General features: G+C 48.9%; 1 protein-coding gene across 1 annotated transcript in view; it reads left to right on the top strand.

Moving 5' to 3' along the window:
• Positions 1–18,753, top strand: part of SLC6A5 (solute carrier family 6 member 5) — a 55,310-nt gene extending 36,557 nt beyond the window's left edge. The window contains exons 11-16 of the mRNA XM_041730322.1: positions 480–592; positions 1,345–1,476; positions 2,430–2,529; positions 8,945–9,045; positions 13,195–13,362; positions 15,615–18,753. Of these exons, the coding sequence (XP_041586256.1) occupies positions 480–592; positions 1,345–1,476; positions 2,430–2,529; positions 8,945–9,045; positions 13,195–13,362; positions 15,615–15,770 (770 nt within the window). The 3' untranslated portion in view covers positions 15,771–18,753. The remainder of the gene's footprint in view (positions 1–479; positions 593–1,344; positions 1,477–2,429; positions 2,530–8,944; positions 9,046–13,194; positions 13,363–15,614) is intronic.
• The last annotated feature ends 1,443 nt before the right edge of the window (positions 18,754–20,196 follow it).

Raw genomic sequence — 20,196 nt, 5'->3', positions numbered from 1 at the left:
TGGCCTCTGCCCACTAGGTGTCAGTCATCACTTGCCTCCCCACCTCCAACCCCAGTAATGAGAGTCAAAAATATCTCTGGATATTGCCCACTGTCCCCTGGGTAGGGGTGGAGGCCTAAACTCACCCTTGGATGAGAATCACCATTCTACAGGGTAATGATTATATGCGCCCCCAACTCATCAACACAAAGGTGAGGGGTTTTGTGGTATATGCATGGGACACAGCCTGGCCTTGGACTGAATCTCTGCTTTGGCACTAGTTTTGTCTCCCCTCTGAGGTCCCTGAGGTGTGGACCTGATTCCCCTGATCCTTCCCTCCAAGGAACTTGGGGTCTACCTGGGGAATGGAAGGAGATGAGGGAAAATAACCACCGGTGGAAGCAGCACATAATATGTCTGTGGAGAGGCCCCTGTGGGCTTCCAGGAAGAGGGGGCCTGGAGCTGGGCCCGGCTGCAATCATCTGTCTTGTTCCTTTCAGGACCAGGCATTGCATTTGTGGTTTACCCAGAAGCCCTAACCAGGCTGCCCCTCTCTCCATTCTGGGCCATCATCTTTTTCCTGATGCTCCTCACTCTTGGACTTGACACCATGGTGAGCCCCTTCCCTTCTTCTGACGATGCCTGCCTGCGGCTCCTCCTGAAGACCCTCTCTCCTGGGCCCTGCCTCCAGCCTGTGGCAGGGGTGGGCTCGGGGGTCCCCGAATGCTTCCAGAGGGATATAGGATGCTGAGGTGCCTGCCCAGGGCTCAGGATAGCTTTGTATTTGTGGGTGATCCATGGGATGGTGCAAAGAAGCCGTCCTGTCTCCCTCCCTCCACCCCCGTGCAGGTGTCCGTGTATGTACTTCCTGCTTTGGTGTCGTTTTGCCGATGCAGATTCTGTGGGGCTGGATCAGGGACAAAAATATGAGGTCGATTTTAGGAAGATTGCCCGGGGGACCGAGACTGCCACAAATCCTGCTGACAGGCACTCGGAGTTTAGTGGTCGGGTGCAGACAGGGTTTTTCCTCAAGCAGAAGATCAAATTCGAGGTAAACGGGAGGAAAGGAATTTACATCTCATGAATACAAAGTGAAGCTTGGAATGTCCTGATGGATGAGTGTGAGTGCAGGCTCTGGGGGCTGGAGGGGCAGCTTCTCAAGCTCACGTCCGTCCTCTTGGATCCCCATTGCTGGCCTTGTGGGTTGGACCCCAACAAAGCCCTTTAGAGCCATCAGGGGAATGTGGGCCTAAGAACCAAATCTAATACACTTACAGCTTTCCCTTGTGGGAAACACAAAGGGCTTGGGGAAGCTTTGGGGTTGGGTGGCTTGTCTCAGCGGCTCCTTTCCTGGCCCTGTTCCAGTTTGCCACCATCGAGACCATCGTGACCTCCATCTCGGACGAGTTCCCCAAGTACCTGCGCACACACAAGCCGGTCTTCACTCTGGGCTGCTGTATTTGTTTCTTCATCATGGGCTTCCCAATGATCACTCAGGTGAGCAGCCCGACTGGCCACAGGCTTGGGGACGGGTCCTGCGGAGGCCCGAAGGCTCATCTGTCCTTTCACCCTCTGCTCTCAGACTCATAACGGTAGCCAGTCCTCTGCCATTTCTGTGTAGCCCGCACCAGGCCATTAGGGATTCTGTGCACAGATGGAAACATGTCGCCTTGGCTGCTGGTGTTACTTGTAGCATCTTCATAATTGAGATGTAGCTTTCTTGAGCCAACAAGGCAGGTGTGTCCTCCTTTAGGAAAATATGACACGACGATCCAAATTTACTGGCCAGAGAAATTCCCAGTTGATTACTCGTTCGACATGGGAGTCTAACAGCTATGGGTTTCCTTCTAAGTCCTGAGTGTCTTGGTAAATTGAGTGTTAGCTCCCTCAGCATCTATATTGCTTTTGCTCTCTCTGTGACCTTGAGTAAGGCACCACTGCGGACCTTAGTTTCTCCATCCGTGAAATGATGAAGTGGAATAAGAGGGTCTCTAAGCCTCATCTGTTGTAGAGAGACATAAATAGCGAAGTAAAGATGCAGGGGGATGTGTGAGGAATGCTCAGCGACACCTAAAGGTCATGTGAAGGTGAGTCAATGCAGACTTATGGGTAGAAATGATGGTCTATTGCTTAAGGCAGAAATGAAGCCCTCTGCCTTTTACCTACACATCCTCAGATGTTGACCTTTGCCTTTTAAGGGTGAGATGTTAGATCACTTTTCTGTGCTTGTTCTATTGATCAACTCAGAGTCTCTTGAGGGCCTGATTTGCTAACATGGCCAGGCCTCCAGCCTGCGTACTGGACCAGGTGTAGGTTACTACTGTGAAGAGGAGGGGAGATCCTTTGACTCTTTGCTTGCACCTGACTTTCCCCAGCATGGAAGGATTGGCGGTTCACAGCGGGAAGAGCCTGGACCCATGCCCACTGGTGTTGTTTCTCTCTCCTACCAGGGCGGAATTTACATGTTTCAGCTTGTGGACACGTACGCCGCATCCTACGCCCTCGTCATCATTGCCATTTTTGAGCTTGTGGGGATCTCCTACGTGTACGGTAAGGGGAGCGCCACACGGGCTGCCAAGGAGAGCTGAGTGGCATAAGGCATCCGTGGCGAGTAGGTTTTCCATATTTACCAAGATAACAAAAGGATTTAATTGCAGTGATTTAGGAGCCATAAGAGAGCTGTACCTTTATTTCCAAACTTGCCTCTGGACCACTGTGAACTGAATTTATTTGAGAAGCAAAAGGTGGCTGATGGTGAAACCCAGAAACCTCTTTTTGTTTCAGAAACTCCTAGGACGGGGCCTTGGGTATGGTCTGGCTTGTGTACAGTTAAGATCTGGGGGCAGGGCCAGATCAGGGAGGAGGAAGGCTGCTTTGCAGGTGTGAAATTATCTCCTGGTCTTGCTGGTGGCAGTCCCTGTGTAGCTTGAGTGAGGAGTGGTCCCCAGATATTGTAATGAGAAACGAGATCGCCAGGCTCATAAGATCCTTAGGACACCTTATTAACATGGTAGAAGTCTGAGGCGAGAGTGCTGTCCCAGCTTCTCCCGGGAATAAACTTCTAGTTTCCTTACAGTTTAGTCGGTCCTCTCATCACCATAGACACCTGCATCCCACAATTTGTGGGGCTGTTATCAAGAACAATAGGAAGGTGAGACAGCCGGTGCCATTTTGCCCCTTATGTGGAGGTGCTTGTGCTTGGTGGGGTCTCACTGGGTGATCTCGCGAAGCCCATGTGTGCGCCCTGCCGGTCACACAAGCTCACCCTTCTGAGTTCAAGATGCTAATGACTCCTCTGTGCCTGGAAGTGCCAGGACCATCCCCAGACTAAGGCCTCCCCAAGATAGTTAAGGTCTCCATAGCAAACCCCAGGAAGGTGAAAAATGCCAGTTTAGACTATCTATTTGTATGGCAGCACCAAAAAAAGATAGCAGCATGTTCTAAGCTAAGAAGAAATGCAGGATATCGCTTGGAATATAGGACAAACGCCCAGAGGAAGAGGGGTCGGGCCAGAGGGCTCTATCGAGCTCCTCCTTTGAAGCTGGCATCCTTGGTGGGAACATCTTGCTTTTTATTTTTATTTTTTTATTTTTATTTATTTTTTATTTTTTTATTATTATTATTTTTTAACATCTTGCTTTTTAATGTAAAGTTTCTTTTGGAAACTTAGCCCCTCATGGGGTCACCAGGTGGTCTGCTGGCAAAGTCAGGACAGCATTTCATTTACAGTCCTGGCCAAGTGCAGCTAGCTGTCGTGGCCTCCTCTGCTTGCTCTCCGTGTCCTCGCTGCTAATTGCCACAAAAGGCACACTTGTACAATCCTGTTCTAAAAACAGGGCTGCCCCGGTGTGGATTGCAAGCATCATTAAAAATAGAAGCCTTTAAAATTTTCTGTTTTTAGAAGTGAATTTGCACACATCCCCTGCTTTTAAGTCTGGTAGTAGATTTCTCGGTTCTGAAGAAAAAAAAATAATAAATCCTGAGTGCTCTAGTCGTTGAGCTGTGCTGTTTTTCCGGGGACCGTCCAGGAAATTGCCTGGACTCCCAGGAGAGCAGGTGCTGGGCAACCTCCAGAACCAGGCCGACTCTGTGCTGAGCTCAGGGTGAGCGCAGAAAGTGGGTGCGAACCTCTGATTGGGACCTGGATTGAATTTTCAGAAGTGAATCTTAGAAGAAATATTTGAAATAGACTAACACAGTTGCTAGAGAGGAAAGGAAAAGCCTGAACATGCATTTAATTTATACTCCAGAGGGTGATGCATTCTTTCCTGAGAGGATGAGGCCCAAACTAGTGCCAGGTCAGTGTTGGACCATTGAACATTGGCTTGTGAGGGATGAAAATGAACCTGACTGATTCGATGCTCTCCTTTCCGGGCTGGCTTATAAAATAAGCAAGGGAATGGCAGAGATTTGTGTTTTCTTCTCGGTTCTAGTAATCTCTAGACTCTAGATTCCAGAGGACGCCATTCAAACATTTAAAATAGAGGGGGTACAGTTTGCAGGTTTTATCTATGGATTGAAATAGCTGATTTGGGTTCTCCGGTCCGCATGCGTCATATCTGGGTTTGAGGGATCTGGCTTGAAAAAGTGTCTGATGTAGGCACGATCCGTTTAAGAGACTTTTACCTAAAGTAGAGTCACTTGGAGAAAATGATTTGCATTTTCCTGGAGCCCATCACCTTCTGGTGGGAGGGACCCCGTGCTGCGCCACCACAGAGACCTCTTGCCTGCCATCTGCTCGGCTCTAGGTGGTGCATTTCCCCCAAGTTGGGATGTTGTTAAATTGTCTTGCCCTGTTTTCAGTGACTCGTTTCGCATCCCACCCCCCAGACCATCTTTCTCCACATTCCCACGAAGGATGTTAGATTCACACCAGGCAGTGGCTTTTATGCGATGGAATAGGTCATTTTTCAATGTTTGTTGCCCATCCTGCAGGCCGAACTCATCCAGGCTTTTGTAGTGAAAAACAAAACAAATAAGTCTCTCCAGAACTCTACACACACTAAATTTTGTTGCTCATGAACTTCCTCCTTGTACTCCATCTTCACGTACGCCCTTAACTGAAATTGTACTGTCTACCCCTCACCCAGGGCGCAAAGTCCCCCAGCAGCTTTTGCGGGGCCTCAGCAAGCATTGCGAATGCCAGGCTTCAGTCCGTTAATAACACACACAGGTAAATGTGTGTGAGTAAATGAACAAGTATTTATCCGGTGCTTACTGTATGCCCCGGGTGCTCCTAGGAAGCTGAGAGGTACATTCAGGCACCTCGCCAGCTACCTACCAAAGCCACTTCATGCTTAACATCGAGGACTATGCCGTGCACCCCTGGTTAGGAGCGTGTGTGCTGCCCAGAGATAAAGAAGTAGCCAGGAGAACCTCAAGAAGGTAGCATCTCAGAGATAGAAGGATAGAAAAGTCAATGAGACTTAGTCAATGTTGAATTTAGTACTAACCAAGGTGAAGAAAACCTGAGCCAACATGTAGGGTTTGGGCCCTGAGGGATGGGGCCTTCATGTTCACTATAAATGAATTATTTGAGGCCAGAGCCCTCATTGGTGGGACCTGGTGCAAAGTGAAAATGTACTAAGAATTTCAAGACAGCAACAAAAGACCATTAATCCAGGGGCAGCAGCCTTCTGAGCCCAGGGCTGGGTACAGGTGCACAGCTCACGAGCCAGGAGAACGCTGTGGCCACACGGCGGGGAGAGCAGCCCCCTGAAGACCGTGTTCAGACCAAGGGCAGGGATGTGGTTTATGGAGCGCAGGGCTGCACGGGTGAAAGGGATTGGTTGTTTGAAGCAAGTTTTTGATTTCTCAGTTCAGGGTTGGTTGGCTGTCAGGAGCTTGCCGTGGGCCAACTTCTGAGCCCCAGATCTGTGTGTTGAGTCGAGAGTAATAGCCATGAGTTTGCCATTTCTCTCCCTGCTGTTTTTCTGTGGATTCGGTGATGAGCGCTGGCTCAGATGCCTTTCGGAGCCTGTCCTACCCTATCAGGTTCAAGACCATGCAGCAGGCGAGTCCTCAGGCACGTGTCCCAGGCTCCACGAACAATTCTTTTATTAAGAGTTAGGCCTTGAAGGTAAGAGGGACCTGGGTCAGTGGAAAGGACAGAGCAGGCAGGGGAGCCACATAGATGAAGACCCGGGAGGAAGGTAGCCATTGACTCAGTAAGGGACTCAGCCGGGCACTCGGGTGAGGCAGGCCATGGGGGGCTGTGGCAGGACGGGGCATGGAGCCCCAAGAGGATGGAGGGCTGGAGGCCCTGGCACCCCTGGGCTGTCCCCGCGGGGCTAGCCCACAGGCTGGCAGAAGGGGCCAAGGCATCCCGGGCCCTGGAGAGGTATCAGGGGCCAGGGCCCCAAGCCCTCCTGTGACGCCCAGAGAGGGAGAGGTCTTTCCTGACACCGAGCTGGCCCGGGGCCCCGGGCCTTCCTCTCGGTCCCAGCACCAGCCCCTGCAGCAAACTCTGCCTCTTGCTAGAGCTGAGTGCCCACCGTTGCCCCTTCCTACAGCTCTCGGAGGGCTCCTTGGCCCCTGTGGGGAAGCCTGAGCGCCGTTACTGCCATTCCCCTCCTCCTCCAGGAGGCCTCTCTGCGTCTTCCTCGGGTCTAACCCGGAGCCCCATCAAATCAGTTTCTCAGTCAAGTTGTACACTGTCATCTCTTGGGAATGAATGGTCTCCTGGAGAGGAACAAAACAGGGTTAAAAACGATCACAGAAACTTCGAGGGTCTTTCTTTTATCTTCAACAACTGAGGCCTGCCTTCAGTGCGTTTTCCAAGCCCTCAGCTTTGCCTTCTGTTTGAGTCTCTCCCCTCACTTTTGCTCAGAGAATACAGTCCAGAGACCTCCTCTATGAAGGTGTTTGATAACACTCAAGAACATGCACAAATACAAATCCCAGGGTGGTCAGGTCAACCGCTCAAGGCCTGCAGTTCTTGCCTGCGAAGACAAGGAAGCAACCTGGACCCTGTTGGCGTCAATCATGGACCCATCTCTCCAGCTCCCCCAGTAAGGCAGCAAAAGCTAGAAAGAGGATAAGGTCACGAGGGACTTGGAGGCAGGGCAGGGGTTCAGCTCTTGGATCCTAGCTCCCCATCCGTTGCTCTTTCCACTGTACCACATTTGGGGTCAACCCTGATTCCAAGGGTTTCTTTAAGGTAGACCAGGAAGCCGAGCTGCCACCTGAGAAATGTTAGGGTGCAGCAGTTCTAGAGTGGATTTCAGAGCAGCGGCCTTTGGGGAACGCCCCACGCTGTTCCCAGTGGCTAACCTCGGGCTTGGCTGGCCTCCATCACAGCTGTTGTCAGCAGGCCTGGTGATTCCGGGTCACGAGATTCAGCTGACGTGCTGGATCTGGGCCTGGGGTCGAGCAGAGAGGAGCTAAGGCCACAGGAGGTCTCAGGGTCCACTGTCCTGGTGATGGTGGCTAGAATGGACTTTTGACGGTACACTTTAATATTGAAGTACAACATCGTGTGCACAGGAAGGAACGCAGAACCGAGGATACAGTTTAATGAATTTTTACCTCCAGGTAACCAGCATCCAGATCAAGATACAGAATATTATCAGGGCCATTGTTTTTTTAAGGGGCTGAGATGAACTATTTTGTTCCCTGGAGGGATGCCAGTCTCTGCTTTCTCCCCCAGCAAGAGACTGCTTTTTCATGTCACATTGTTCTTCCCTACTGCCACGCTGCAGAGAGCTGGCCCTGAGGGAGCAAGGCTGGAGGGGGAACCTGGGCTGCGGCAGGGGCAGGGACACTGGGCAGGTGAAGGCAGCCAGCACGGGTGGTGACAGGGAGGGGAGGGCAACGGTAGGAGATGGCAAGTAAGGGCTGGGAGGGGAGCCCCCGGAGTCGTCCTCACGGGGCCGAGGGCAGAGGAACCCAAGGGGGCTGGGAGAAGCAAAGGGGCCTACGTCTCAGGCAAGAAGGTCTTGGGATGTGCCGGGGATTACTCCTGATAGGAAGAGGTGTAGCGGGGTGAGTGCTCTCCTCGAGGAGTGTCCGTGTCCCTCTTGACCTGAGGTGTACCCGCTTTTCAACGGATGACCTTGAGGACGAGGGAACAGGGAGGTTTAAGCCAGGGCTCCTGGGTCCCTGCTCCGAGCTGCTGGCTGTGATGGAGCTGAGCTCAGGACCTTCCCTGTCCCGTCAGCGTGGTAACCCCACAGCTGGGAGGAAGCCGAGCCCCCGTGAGCTCAGGGAACCACATGAGAAGCTGTCCCGTTCCCAAACCTCGCGCAGTGGCTCCTCCTTCCAAGGAGTGGCTTAAAAATCTGGGTACCCCAAGAGTGCGTGGGGTTGGTGGCTCTGTGTGGTCATGAGAGTCACTCTGTCCTCTCCCTGATAATTTACTTAAGCTCATCAGGGGCCACGACAGTGATGCTTGAGTTCCAACAAAGTGGGCACTGGCCACTTGGAGTTTACGCTGGTTTTTGGCCTGTCGTCACCATCTTATCCGGAGTGAAGAAAGATTGGCTCCGAGAAGAGTATCCTTGGGAGGGTGGGGACAAAACCGATGTGTGGGGACGCTCACTCTAAATCCGCAGACTTTCAGACGCGCTGTGCTCCCTGGCCACAGACGTAACTGGCTTTTGCCAGAGTTGTTGCTAAGCACGTAGGGTCATCTCCGAAAACAGCCACACGGATGAATGTGCCAGGCCGTGACGGCGCTGAGATGCCCGGGCCAGGGGACAGCCGAGCTTCTGAGGTGTCGTCAGGGATGACATTTTTGAACCTCACTGCAGAGAGTATCTAATATCTACTTAAACGTTCCGTTTGCCCTAATCTTCCCGGCAGTGGGTCGTTTGTCTGATGGCTTCTTGCATTACAGGGGTCATGTTGACACCAGGCTGGGGCCATCTCCAGCCAGTGGCGCCTGAGTGAGGGGCCCTAGGGCCTGCCCTCCACCCGCCGCCCTGCCTCTGCGCCTCATGCTCCGTCTCCCCTTGTCTATTTGCAGGCTTGCAGAGATTCTGCGAAGATATAGAGATGATGATTGGATTCCAGCCAAACATCTTCTGGAAAGTCTGCTGGGCATTTGTCACCCCAACCATTTTAACCGTAAGGATTGCATGCTTTGTCCCTGCATGTGGACGTGGTGTTTTGTGTTTGAACAAGGCATATTATTCTTGTATTTCAGAAGAGGAGACTGAGGTTCAGAGCGGTATAGTGCCTCACCGAAGGTGCTTAGCTGTGACTCACCCTTATGGGACATTTCCCACGATATCCGTCTGCCTCGTGGGCTGAGAGCAGATAATCACATTTCCCACGTGCTAGCCATGGTCCTGGCTCTGTTCAAGAGCTTCAGGGGTATCCCCTCATCTCTCCCTCACAGCAGCCTGCGCGGTTGGCGCTATGATCATCTCCATTCCGCACATGAGGAAACTGACACCCAGGGGTCATGTGACCTGCCTAGCGTTGCATCAGCTAGTCACAGCCCGAGATCGAACCCAGGGAGCTGGCTCCCGCACTCTTTGCTCTTAGCCACTACTCAATACAGCGGCTCTACAACTAATATAGCACCAATTAGACTTCTGCTGTTCACTTTTATTGTTTTTGAGAACTATCTTATCATCCTCAAGTGTGATGCTGACATTTTGGGATCATCTGACATTCATCTTCTTAAAGATCAAAGCCCTTCGTGTGCCAGTAAATCTGCAGGGCGACTTAAATGCGCATCCTATCGCCTCCTTTCTTGTGCTGCGGGCTGCAGGCTCTGCCTCCGTCCACCCTCCAAGCACATGATTGATGGAGACCTTGCCTTTCCTCCCCCCTGGCCTGTGCTGGGGGTCATCTGGGCAAGGCTGCAGGAAGCTGGCTGTAGTTCTCCTTGGGGCCAGCAGGTGACACTAGAAACCAGATTAAGACCATGGTTTGCCTACACAGCGCCAGGTTCTCTAAAGGAAAACAAGACAGGATGGAAGTAAAATTGTAAAGAAAATATATATTTCCTTTTTTTTAAAACTGTCACAGAGTGGGTTTTAATCAAAACACCTCAACTGCTTTCTGAAAAGATACACGTTTAGACAGAAAGAGCATTCAGCATTTACCTCGCCTCTGCGCTGACACGGACATCACTCTGAGGCCCCTATCAGTGCTCACATTTTAGAGGCTATAATCTGTCTGAAAAGTCCCGCTAGATTTGGGGCATGAGGGATGAAAATAATTAAAATAGCCTTTTTAAGTTTCTTGAATTAAGGACTGAAATGTATAAGAAGAGCTCGGATTTACCTAATTGGTGGGGGGAAAAATGTGAGACTCTCCTGCCTGCGGCATTCTCTGTCTCCCCTGAGCTTTACCATCTCCCCCAGTTGTTACTACATCTGATTTATTCTTGGGTGAGGTCAAGACCTGCCTCGCCTTCCTGTCTCAGAAGAGATTAAGCTTCAGAGAATTTTATTATATTTTGCAGAAACATATCACGTAATTAGAACAACCAGCAGTACGATTTAGAGGCAGGTCTATTGAGAGACAGACACTTTATGAGCATCATCACTAAAGCTTCTGGCCACACTGGCTGGTGGGTGGTGCTTCCCCCCATTTTACAGGTGTGTGTACTGAGGCCTCGAGAGGCTAAGGAGCTTGACCAAGGCTGCGGAGCTTGCAGGAGGCAGGGCTAAGGCTTGAATCTTGAGCTGTCTAGGCCCCAGTATATTTCTCAAAACTCAGTACTTTCCTCTCCAAGTGGAGTTTGGCCAGTTTTTTGGATTAAAATAATTCTAAGCCCTGTGAGCAGAAGGTCAGGGAAAAGAAATTCTCGGGACCTGCTGTGTGTTTTGAGAAAGTTTCTCAGCTCTGCTGTGCTTTACTTGATATCCATTATGAGGCTCATATGGGAAACCTATGGAGATCCCAGAAAGTATCCTGAACCAGATTCCCCTTCTGTGTCTGGGAGCTGGGGATAAGTAGAAGTGGTCAATAGCACATCCCTGTCATTGTCAGCTGATATGCTTCTCTCCAGGGCTTTCCTTGGCTGCCGTGAGCAGAAAGTCAGGGTGGGCCTGACTCGGTGGGTCAATTAGCATCACTCACGGCCAGGCCCATCGGAGGAGATAAACAACGGGCGTGTTCATCAGAAGAAGAAAACTGTTTCCACATGTCCGTTGTATCAAAGCTGGCTTGGCAGAGGGAAATTTACGGCAAGAACGAATTTGCTCGGATCAGTTTGATGTGATATTCGGGCAACTGGAAATGGGTACCAAAGGACCAACTCTAATACTTGTTTTTTGCCATTTGCCCTTCTGTAAAATGGATATTTGTACTATGCTGGAATGAGCTAAGATTATGGGTTTAAATTTCTTCAAACCCTCTGAAATGAAATTGATCATTTTTATATGTGCCTCCTTGGATTTATAGAGCTATAAATATTCTCCGTGCAATTATTATATACACAGTCAGATCACGTCACTGAATTATGTGCACACATAAGCAGATGTATTGCTATTTATATAGTAAATGAAATGGAGCAACTTACCATAATTACATTAGGCCATACTTCCAATAGACTGGTTACTAAAGCTTATAACTCTAGGGGCAAATGTTTAAAAAGCGGCCTAGAGAGTAAGGCATCTCTTTCCATAGGAGCCGTGTTTTCAGCCATTGTCTTCAAGCACACGTTGCTTCGGATCAATGCATTGAATTATTGTTGCATTGAGATAATCACTTGCCCCCGCGGCCTGGGCTTTGCAGCGATAATGTAGCTATGCCTCGCATTTGTATAGGGCTCTGTGCTTTTCTCAAACACTCCCATATGTCATCTTTCCTGATATAATTCCCTCCAATCATTTTTGGGCAGTTATTGTACTGCTTGAGATGGAACAAGAGGTGTGGGGGGAAACACGAGACATATGTCATCATCATTAGGTACGTTATTCTGGGCTGATGCTGCCATAGGCAGGGCGAACACAGGCAAGAACACAGTCTCCTCGGGGCGATGCTCCCCAAAGGTTTGGCAAGAACAATGAGAACCCCTGTTCTGTCTTTTCCACTGCCTCTCTTTGGTACACGTGTGGCCTTGTTCCTTTTCCAGCTATACTCACCGTGTCCTCAGAAGGGTCTTATAGCTCTTGCCAGTAAAAGTGTGGGGCGATAGGACCACAAATAAATCAGGGCCTCTCTTAAAATTGAGGGGGGGGCTTTTGAGTAAATACCAGACGATTGTTCCCAGCAAACCCCTGTGTTGTGTGCACAAGGTGAAACACATACGTTTAAAGCAGAGAAGTCTGAGACATAAAGGCCTCTCAGCTAGTTGGCGGCAGAGCCGAGATGGGCCTGCTGGTCCCCGGACTCCTGGCCCACCGTTTGGTGACAAGGAGCATCTGCCTTGAGTTGGTTGAGAGCGGGCTGTGCACCCATTCTGTGTCTCTTGATTTATTGTAGGACTCAGCCTCTAGCTTAGTCACTGCCTTGCAGACCTCTCCCATCTCCCTCTGCCAGCTTTAGAGGCAGTACCTGGATACAGGCCATTCCCCATTCAGGGAGGAGGCAAAGTAGATTCAACTCATTAGAGGCAGTACCTGGATACGGGCCGTTCCCCATTCAGGGAGGAGGCAAAGTAGATTCAACTCATTAAAAAAATTAAAATGGGATCCCTGGGTGGCGCAGCGGTTTGGCGCCTGCCTTTGGCCCAGGGCGTGATCCTGGAGACCCGGGATCGAATCCCACGTCGGGCTCCTGGTGCATGGAGCCTGCTTCTCCCTCTTCCTATGTCTCTGCCTCTCTCTCTCTCTGTGTGTGACTATCATAAATAAATAAAAATTAAAAAAATTAAAAAAATTAAAATATACAAACATAAAGGATTTCTTTCTTGTAACAAAAGTTTGATTATCCCCTATAGAGAGTACAGACAACCACTTAAATACACCCAGCGGTACCCATCCATCACCTTGATGTGTATCCTTTATATTGTCTTCTTAGCCTGTGTGTGTATGTGTGTGTGTGTGTGTGTGTGTACACACCATACGCATTGTTCAGTTCTAGGGGATGACAAACGCAGGGTCAGCTGTGTGTCATCTTCATCTCTCTGAAATTCCATTCCTTCATCTGGAAAATGGATCGTTCATAACACCTCTGTTTTGGGGTTGGTACAGGTGTCATATGAGATCATAGATAAGAAAGCATCCAAGTCGTGGCGGGGGCTCCATACGTCACTGTTAGGAATGACTACTTCTCATCACCAGGCTAACACGTGTGTTTCTCTTTTCTCCCTAGTTTATCCTTTGCTTCAGCTTTTACCAGTGGGAACCCATGACCTATGGCTCTTACCGCTACCCTAACTGGTCCATGGTGCTTGGATGGCTAATGCTCGCCTGTTCAGTTATCTGGATCCCAATTATGTTTGTGATAAAAATGCATCTGGCCCCTGGCAGATTTATTGAGGTAATTCCATCAGCATCTTTCGCCTGCCATCCCCTCCCAAGGGAGAAGCTCTGAGAGCTCTGTGCATGAAAAAACAATAGATTCGGTAAACTTCTTCTCAAGGGAGACGTGGTGATTAAGTGATCACAGTTGCCACCGTTTCTATTAAACCCATTTTTATTATATATTATTCCTCTAATGGAGAGGCTCAGCCAATCCACAGGCCAGGCTGTTATTATGCTATTCCTCAGTGCGGCGACAGCTCTGGGGAATAAGCAATCAGTGTCTCCTCCTTCCTGGAGCTCCCCCTCTCCTCCTCACCCACACTTTAAATCCCGTGCTTGCTTTTTAACTACATGTCAGATTCCCCCTTTCCCGATCTTCTTCTCTGTCCAAGTCTTCCTCCAAACATCTATTACCGTTAAGTTTTAAATCACTACTCCTTCCTGCTGTACTGGTATCAGGGAGGGCTGAGGGGGTCCAAGCTGATGAACATGTCGCCATCCCCACACAGTGTAGTGAAAGGTCAGGGGCATGGCTGGTGCGAGGTGAGACTTGTCTTTGTTAATCCCTTGCTGGACCCTCTCCTCATTTCTAAAGGAAAAAAAAAAAAAAAAAGATCCCTACCCTGTCTCCAGGGTTGATGGGAGGGGACTGCCACTTGTTGAGCCACCAGGGAAGTGTGGTCAGGCTTTTGTTGTTTATGAGAAGTCACCTGCTCGGATGTGCTAGGAATAGATTAGCACTGTGTCTGTCTTGAAAATCCAGAGGTTGGGCCTTTTGGATCAGAGGTGGGCCCAGGGGCCAGCAGCATCAGCACCACCTGGGATCTTGTTGGGAATGCAAATGATCGGACTCCAGCTCGGCTCCACTGAACCAGAGTTGGGGACATGGGAGCCTGGTGTCTATAGTTTAGCCAGCCCTCCAGGCGATGCTGATGCACACTGAAGCCTCAGAGGTGTTGGGACAGACCAAGGCTAAGGAACACCTGCCAATACAGGGTAATAAAGAACAGCTGTAAGGCTTTGTTCTTGGTCCATCAGCCAAGAGAAGGAAGAGAGCATCCCACAGAGACTCTGGAGGGAGAAGCAAAATGAGAATAAAGTGTGTGAGTAAATGCACAACACAGATGTCTACGTGATGGGGAGGTGGCTTTTATTTTCAACGGACTACAGATGGAGATAGAGTTAACAAAGGGAATGTAGGAGTCTCCTTACTGAAGCGGGATTCCAGTTTCCATCCTCAGGAAATTGTCTGCTCTCCCCTGTAGGTAAATTCCTGGGGGCCTCTTTACCCTCAGAAAGGTCTTCCTCTTGCCCCAGATGAACCTCCTGCCAACTGACCCAGGAATCTCATTCCCTCTGAACAGAAGCTGGTGTAGCCTCTGCTACTTTTGTCTTAGGTGGAAATTCCCAAAACTGATGAGTTGGCTACATAAATTTATTATGGTTGATTTGGGACACAAAGGTTGCAAACCGATGCTTAAGGGGAAATTAAACTAACAGCTCTAAGAAGCAGCTTCACGTTAATAGATAATAAACATGTAATTGTTCCCCATTATATACTCAGAAATATGTTTTCTTTCTTTTTTCTAGAAAAATATTCCCATCAAATTATGTTTCCTGTAAAAAGTTCCATGTTAGAATAATAGTTCCTATTATTTCTAGCTTGCCTGCAAGAACCCACACTGCTGAACCAAGTCAGAAGCATAGATTTTTGTCAACAGATAATTAAAATCTTTGCTTACTCTTGGCAATGCGTCTTTGGGGTTGCGGGTCCCCCCCTCCCCCAGCCATTTATATACTTTGGAGAAATATGCTAAATAAAATCCAATTATGTTGATGTAACAACCCACTGTTGAGACCACAGAACAAAAGTAATTGAGCGCATGTCCTTTGCAAGACTGCGTTTGGCAGTGGAGAGAGAAGCTTGCAAATTCTCCTCATTTGGAGGGGAAAAAATGTGTAATTAAAATCTGGGCCCTTTATCCTCTATTAATTTTGTGCAAGGCAGACCCTGAGCAATTGTAATATTGCTTGCAGGGTGATGTAAATACTTTCAAGTGAACCAACTAAGTTTCGCCTTTAACGGTTCCCCAGCCTAGTTAATTGTTAGGGCTGAGGTTTTCAACTGCATCTCCTGGCGGGGGACCTCTCGGCTTGAGGAAGGGTCCTGGCGAAAGTAGTGGCCAGCAGTTTGGGGATCGATGGGCGGTGCTAGGGGAGGAAGGTGCATTGCTTCTGTGACCCTGTGTACCTTTGGCTTCTTTGCAGAGGCTCAAGTTGGTGTGCTCGCCGCAGCCGGACTGGGGCCCATTCTTAGCTCAGCACCGTGGAGAGCGTTACAAGAACATGATCGACCCCTTGGGAACCTCTTCCCTGGGACTCAAACTGCCAGTGAAGGATTTGGAACTGGGCACCCAGTGCTAGTCCAACGGCATGGGATGGCCCAGGCTTGATCCTGTTTTTTCCTCTCTGCCTCCCCTCCTGTTTTCCCCAACTTTCTTCCCATTTTCTTCTCTCTCCCCACATCTTGGTTCATGTCCATGCATGAGAGTGGTTATGTAGAAAAGTAAGATAGGGTGTCGCATGCTGTAGTCAAGAGCTAGACAGCCCACTCGAGGCGCTCTTTGCCTGTGTCCATGGTGTCAGTTTCCAGGAGGGCTGGTCTTCTGAGCACATGCTGTACTTGGCAGGGGTGGGTCAACTACGTGAGCCCTTTCCAGTGAAGCCATAAGTAGGTATGCATGACTTGGTCAGCGATCCACTGCGTGTTGGTGGTGGTGGTGCCATCCAGACGTATATAGGATGGCGGACTCACAAGTCTGGTGTTTGGACTCAGAAGTGTTGCTGAGCAATGTAGTAATTTCTTGCAGATACAGAAAGTTGAGGAGGGTATATTTGGAGCGTCAGCCGTGGCTGCAAAATGTTTTAGAGCAAGACAAGCCAGTGGATTTGGACACCGCTGAAGTGGCTAAGTTCGCATTTGCATTTACAACTGGGGATCTGTTTTCCTTCATTTAGACCGACTGTTTCAAGTGTGCCGAGAACTCAGATATCCCGTCTCTGCAAGCTGCGAATCTCGGTGAAGAACTCTCGTCCTTCGCTTGTCTTTTTGAAATGTATTTTTATTTATTTATTTTTGTTTTAAGTAACCGTATTTGTGAATTCTCTTGGTCATTTTCTCCACCTGTGCAGAAGAAGCCATCACGAATTCGTGCCTCTACGCGGTCACGGTACAGCTCCATTCTAGTCTGCACATGACATTTAGTGCTTGTGGTTCAGTGTCATGATCCCATGTTTCTTCTCTTCAAAAATGTCTTTCTATGAGCTGTGGATTCCTTGTGTCTCAGCCTCTGGGAGAACAAGACTTACCCTGGTTCTGTCTATATATTTTACATATAGAAGACACAACCTCGTACAAGACAGACACTTTCTCAGTTTTTACTCCTTTTCATTCACAGTAAATGCCAACTGTGGTCATAGAGAAACCGAAGAAGCGCAGAGTTTAATAGAAAGCAACCATGATACTCACTGTGCTGGTAGGACATTTTAGGTCACTGTATTTACAGGAATTTCTGATAAATACAGCTTAGGTAAGTAGCAAGTGAGCCAATTAAGACTATAGCTTTTAAGACTACATTTAGCCGATTCAATTTTAAGAGTTCCCAATTCACAGTACTCATCACTGGGCTCTAATGAGAGCGAATCATATGTCTGCAGAGACTGGCGAAGCCGTGACCTTTATTACCTTCTTGTATCCTGAACACGCATATATGAAATTTTTAAAATGTGGTATGTGTTCCTGTAGTGTGTACGCGTAGTGGTGTTTTCTATCCTTATAAATATCTTATGAATCCCTGTAGAGATGGTGAGTTTAGAGTAGTGTAGTCTGGATTTTTTTTTCCTTACTGTAATAATATCCAAACCTAAAATCGTTTCCTTTAGGGGAGACCATCTCCATCACTTTGTTTGTTTGTCTTCGTATTACAGGGTCTCAGGCCAAAGTTTTCCGTTTCAATCTTGTATTTTTGATGTGACATTTTCATCCTGTTCAACCGCAGTGAAACCTAACAGAAGACCTTCGTGTGACATGTTTTCCTTTGCTTTTTGTCTAAATGACTTCGTTTATTGAAAAAGAGGTCTTAACTCATTCTACTGAGCTCCTCTTCCTGGGGCAGGTGTCATTGCCACTTGCCGACAATGCCGTGAATTTCCAGGTCTCAAGAACTGCCCGTGGAAACTTGAGAGAAAGGAAACAGAGCTGGGTTTTGAACTGTGGGTTCTCATCCCTCTCGTCTGCAGTGCACGTGTGTTCTTCCCCCCTCCCTGCCCTCCTTTCCTGCCTTTCTCCCACAGCTAGAGCCTGCAGGGCTCTATCCCAGAAACTAAGTGGAGCCTCCCCACCCATGGCGTTAGGGAGCTGAGTGGTGGCCTCACGTGTCCCAGTGGCTCCCCTAGTGACCATTTGCCGGGAACCCTCTTTTCCCCGAGAAAGCCATATGGATGGGGGGCCCCGTTCCTGTAGCAGGTTCCACGGAGTGGTGCCCAAAACTAGCGTCTCCAATGGGTGACCGCTGGAGGGGGAGGCAGGGCGGACTGACTTAGGTTTGGAAAGGATCTGCAGCCTTTCCAGTTGGAAGGCTGGGGCGCAGAGCTGGAAATCAGTTAGCATCCTCTTCTCACGGGACTGGTACCCGTGTGTCAGGACGGATGATGATGATGATGATGATGATGATTTCTTTTGGCTTCTCTCTTGCGCCTCTTGGCGAAAACTGGAGTCTGATGCTGGATGCCAAGGCGATTTCTGCTAAATAGTGCTGTAGTGATTAAAAGAAGGGGGAATGAGCTGCAAGTTGACTTGTGAGGGCAGGGCCCTCCTCCTGTGTGTCGTGGGGGGGGGTGCGCCTACAGTTCCGTCCTTTGGGGTCTGTCCGGGATAAGCCCCAGGAGCTGTGCCCTGAGCAGTGTTTTTCCTCTTCCCTATGATTTCCAAGTCTCATGTAAAGTTTGCCTCAAGATGAAAGGTCCTGAACTCCCCTGGAAACGGTGACTTTGTAAAGCCGGTTGTCCCCACTCGTGTAGCCACTGCGGCCCCGAGGCTTTCCCTGGCAGAGGGGTTCGGCACCGGAGCATCCCCACCTTGCAGCCGCTCCCCCGGACCTGGCTGGGGTGCTGACCCCACGGCGGCTCCTGCTCTGTGCTTTCTCCCGCCGTCAATTGGAAGAAAAAAAAAATTGAACGAATGAAATGAAAACGGACAGCCTGTTCACAGACTGCTACCTGAGCGCTCTCCTTCAAACTGAGTTAAACACCAAGTCGGAAAACCTTTTCGTTGGTTCACTGTGCAGAGTGGTGGGGTGTGTGCCACTTGGGAGGTTATTTCCCGACACCAACAAATGCCAGAAACCCATTCCAAGAGAGAGAGAGAGAGAGAGAGAGAGAAAAAGCCATATGTTAAAAGCAGTAACCCTGTACTATCCTTAAAGGACAAAAAAAAAAAAAAAAAAAAAAAGGATATTTCTTAACTCTTGGTGTTGTGGCTTCTTATGCAAATATTTGTCTTGCATATTAGTGACTTTTACTCTCCTTCGGGCTGTGTCACGTTTGTCATACAGGTGTGTCCGGTGTGGTCTTCTTTTGCCTGTTTCTTTTTCCTTTGTGTGTATCCGTTGCATGGAAGCTGTGGTCAACGCAAAATCTCAATGACCTCAACGGCTTCGAGATTTCCAATGTGTTTTGAATGTGTAAGAAATGTAATCAACTGGTATTTCAGCGAGCGGCACTTTAAAAAGACTTTAACACAATGATCTTGAAGTGGGTAAGACTGGGGTCGTCTTTCTGCGAACATCGCATCAGAGTAGAGTTTCCCTCGATGAAGTTCTTCCTCTGTTATCGCCACGTGCCTCAGTGCTCCCTGACAGCCTTCACCTGTCAGCGTGGTTTGCCCAGGGCCTGAAATGAAAACTTTTCTTCCCTCTTTGTTCCCTTGGCCATCAGTCATCGTCCTCATCCCAGAGGCTTGCACAATAGCTATTGCTTAACTAATGTACGTGCGACGGCAGGGTCCCACTGCTGCTGCCTGCTGTCCCCGGATTTGGTTTCGTGACACTCTTCTGTGAGGCAGATGACCCACGTGAGAGCATGTTGTATGGCAGGTTGGCTTGCAGGCACCAAAGGCCAAGGCCAGCAAACGAGCATTTCCTCTGTTTCGCGCTGGGTGGGTGAGTTTCATCTTGATAGTCCTCCCTCCCCAGTGTCCCAAGGATTTGTAGAGCGAAGCTCTGTGTCTTTCCCAGACTTTGCTTCCACTGTATGGGAAGGCCAAATAGTTTTGAGTTGCGGTCTCGGCTGGGGTCACCTCTGAGCCTCCTGCAGCCAAAGAGGAAGTATTTTCAGATTGGGCATGCATCGCCTCTGAAAGCGGTGGTTTGATTTGCCTGCTGTGGATTAAATACATCTTCAGGTAACCATTTGCCTTATAGGTGTATTTTATTGTTAGGGTGATACTTAGCAATTGACTAGGACCTGTTTTGTCTGTCTGTCTTTTTTTTTTTTTTTTTTGGCCTTTCTTTTGCACTTTATTATGGACCTATCGTGGGGTAGGTTTATACTGAAATTGTGTACTTGGCTAATGTCCTAAGTGCAGGCGTCTTATGTGATACTGTTGCCTATGAATAAAGATATGTTCCCTAATCAGGTCCTTATATTTTTTCATTAACTGTACATGAGGAAAATATATTATGTTACAAATGATGCATCATATATATATATATCTTACAGAGTATGTATTATATACTGTGCATTATTCATTTAAAAAGTCATTATTCTTGAGGCCCTACCTCAAATTTTGTAT

Source organism: Vulpes lagopus, chromosome 15 (assembly GCF_018345385.1).
Source record: "Vulpes lagopus strain Blue_001 chromosome 15, ASM1834538v1, whole genome shotgun sequence".
NCBI classification, from domain to species: Eukaryota; Metazoa; Chordata; class Mammalia; order Carnivora; family Canidae; genus Vulpes; species Vulpes lagopus.
This window is presented reverse-complemented; position numbering and strand designations above follow the sequence as displayed.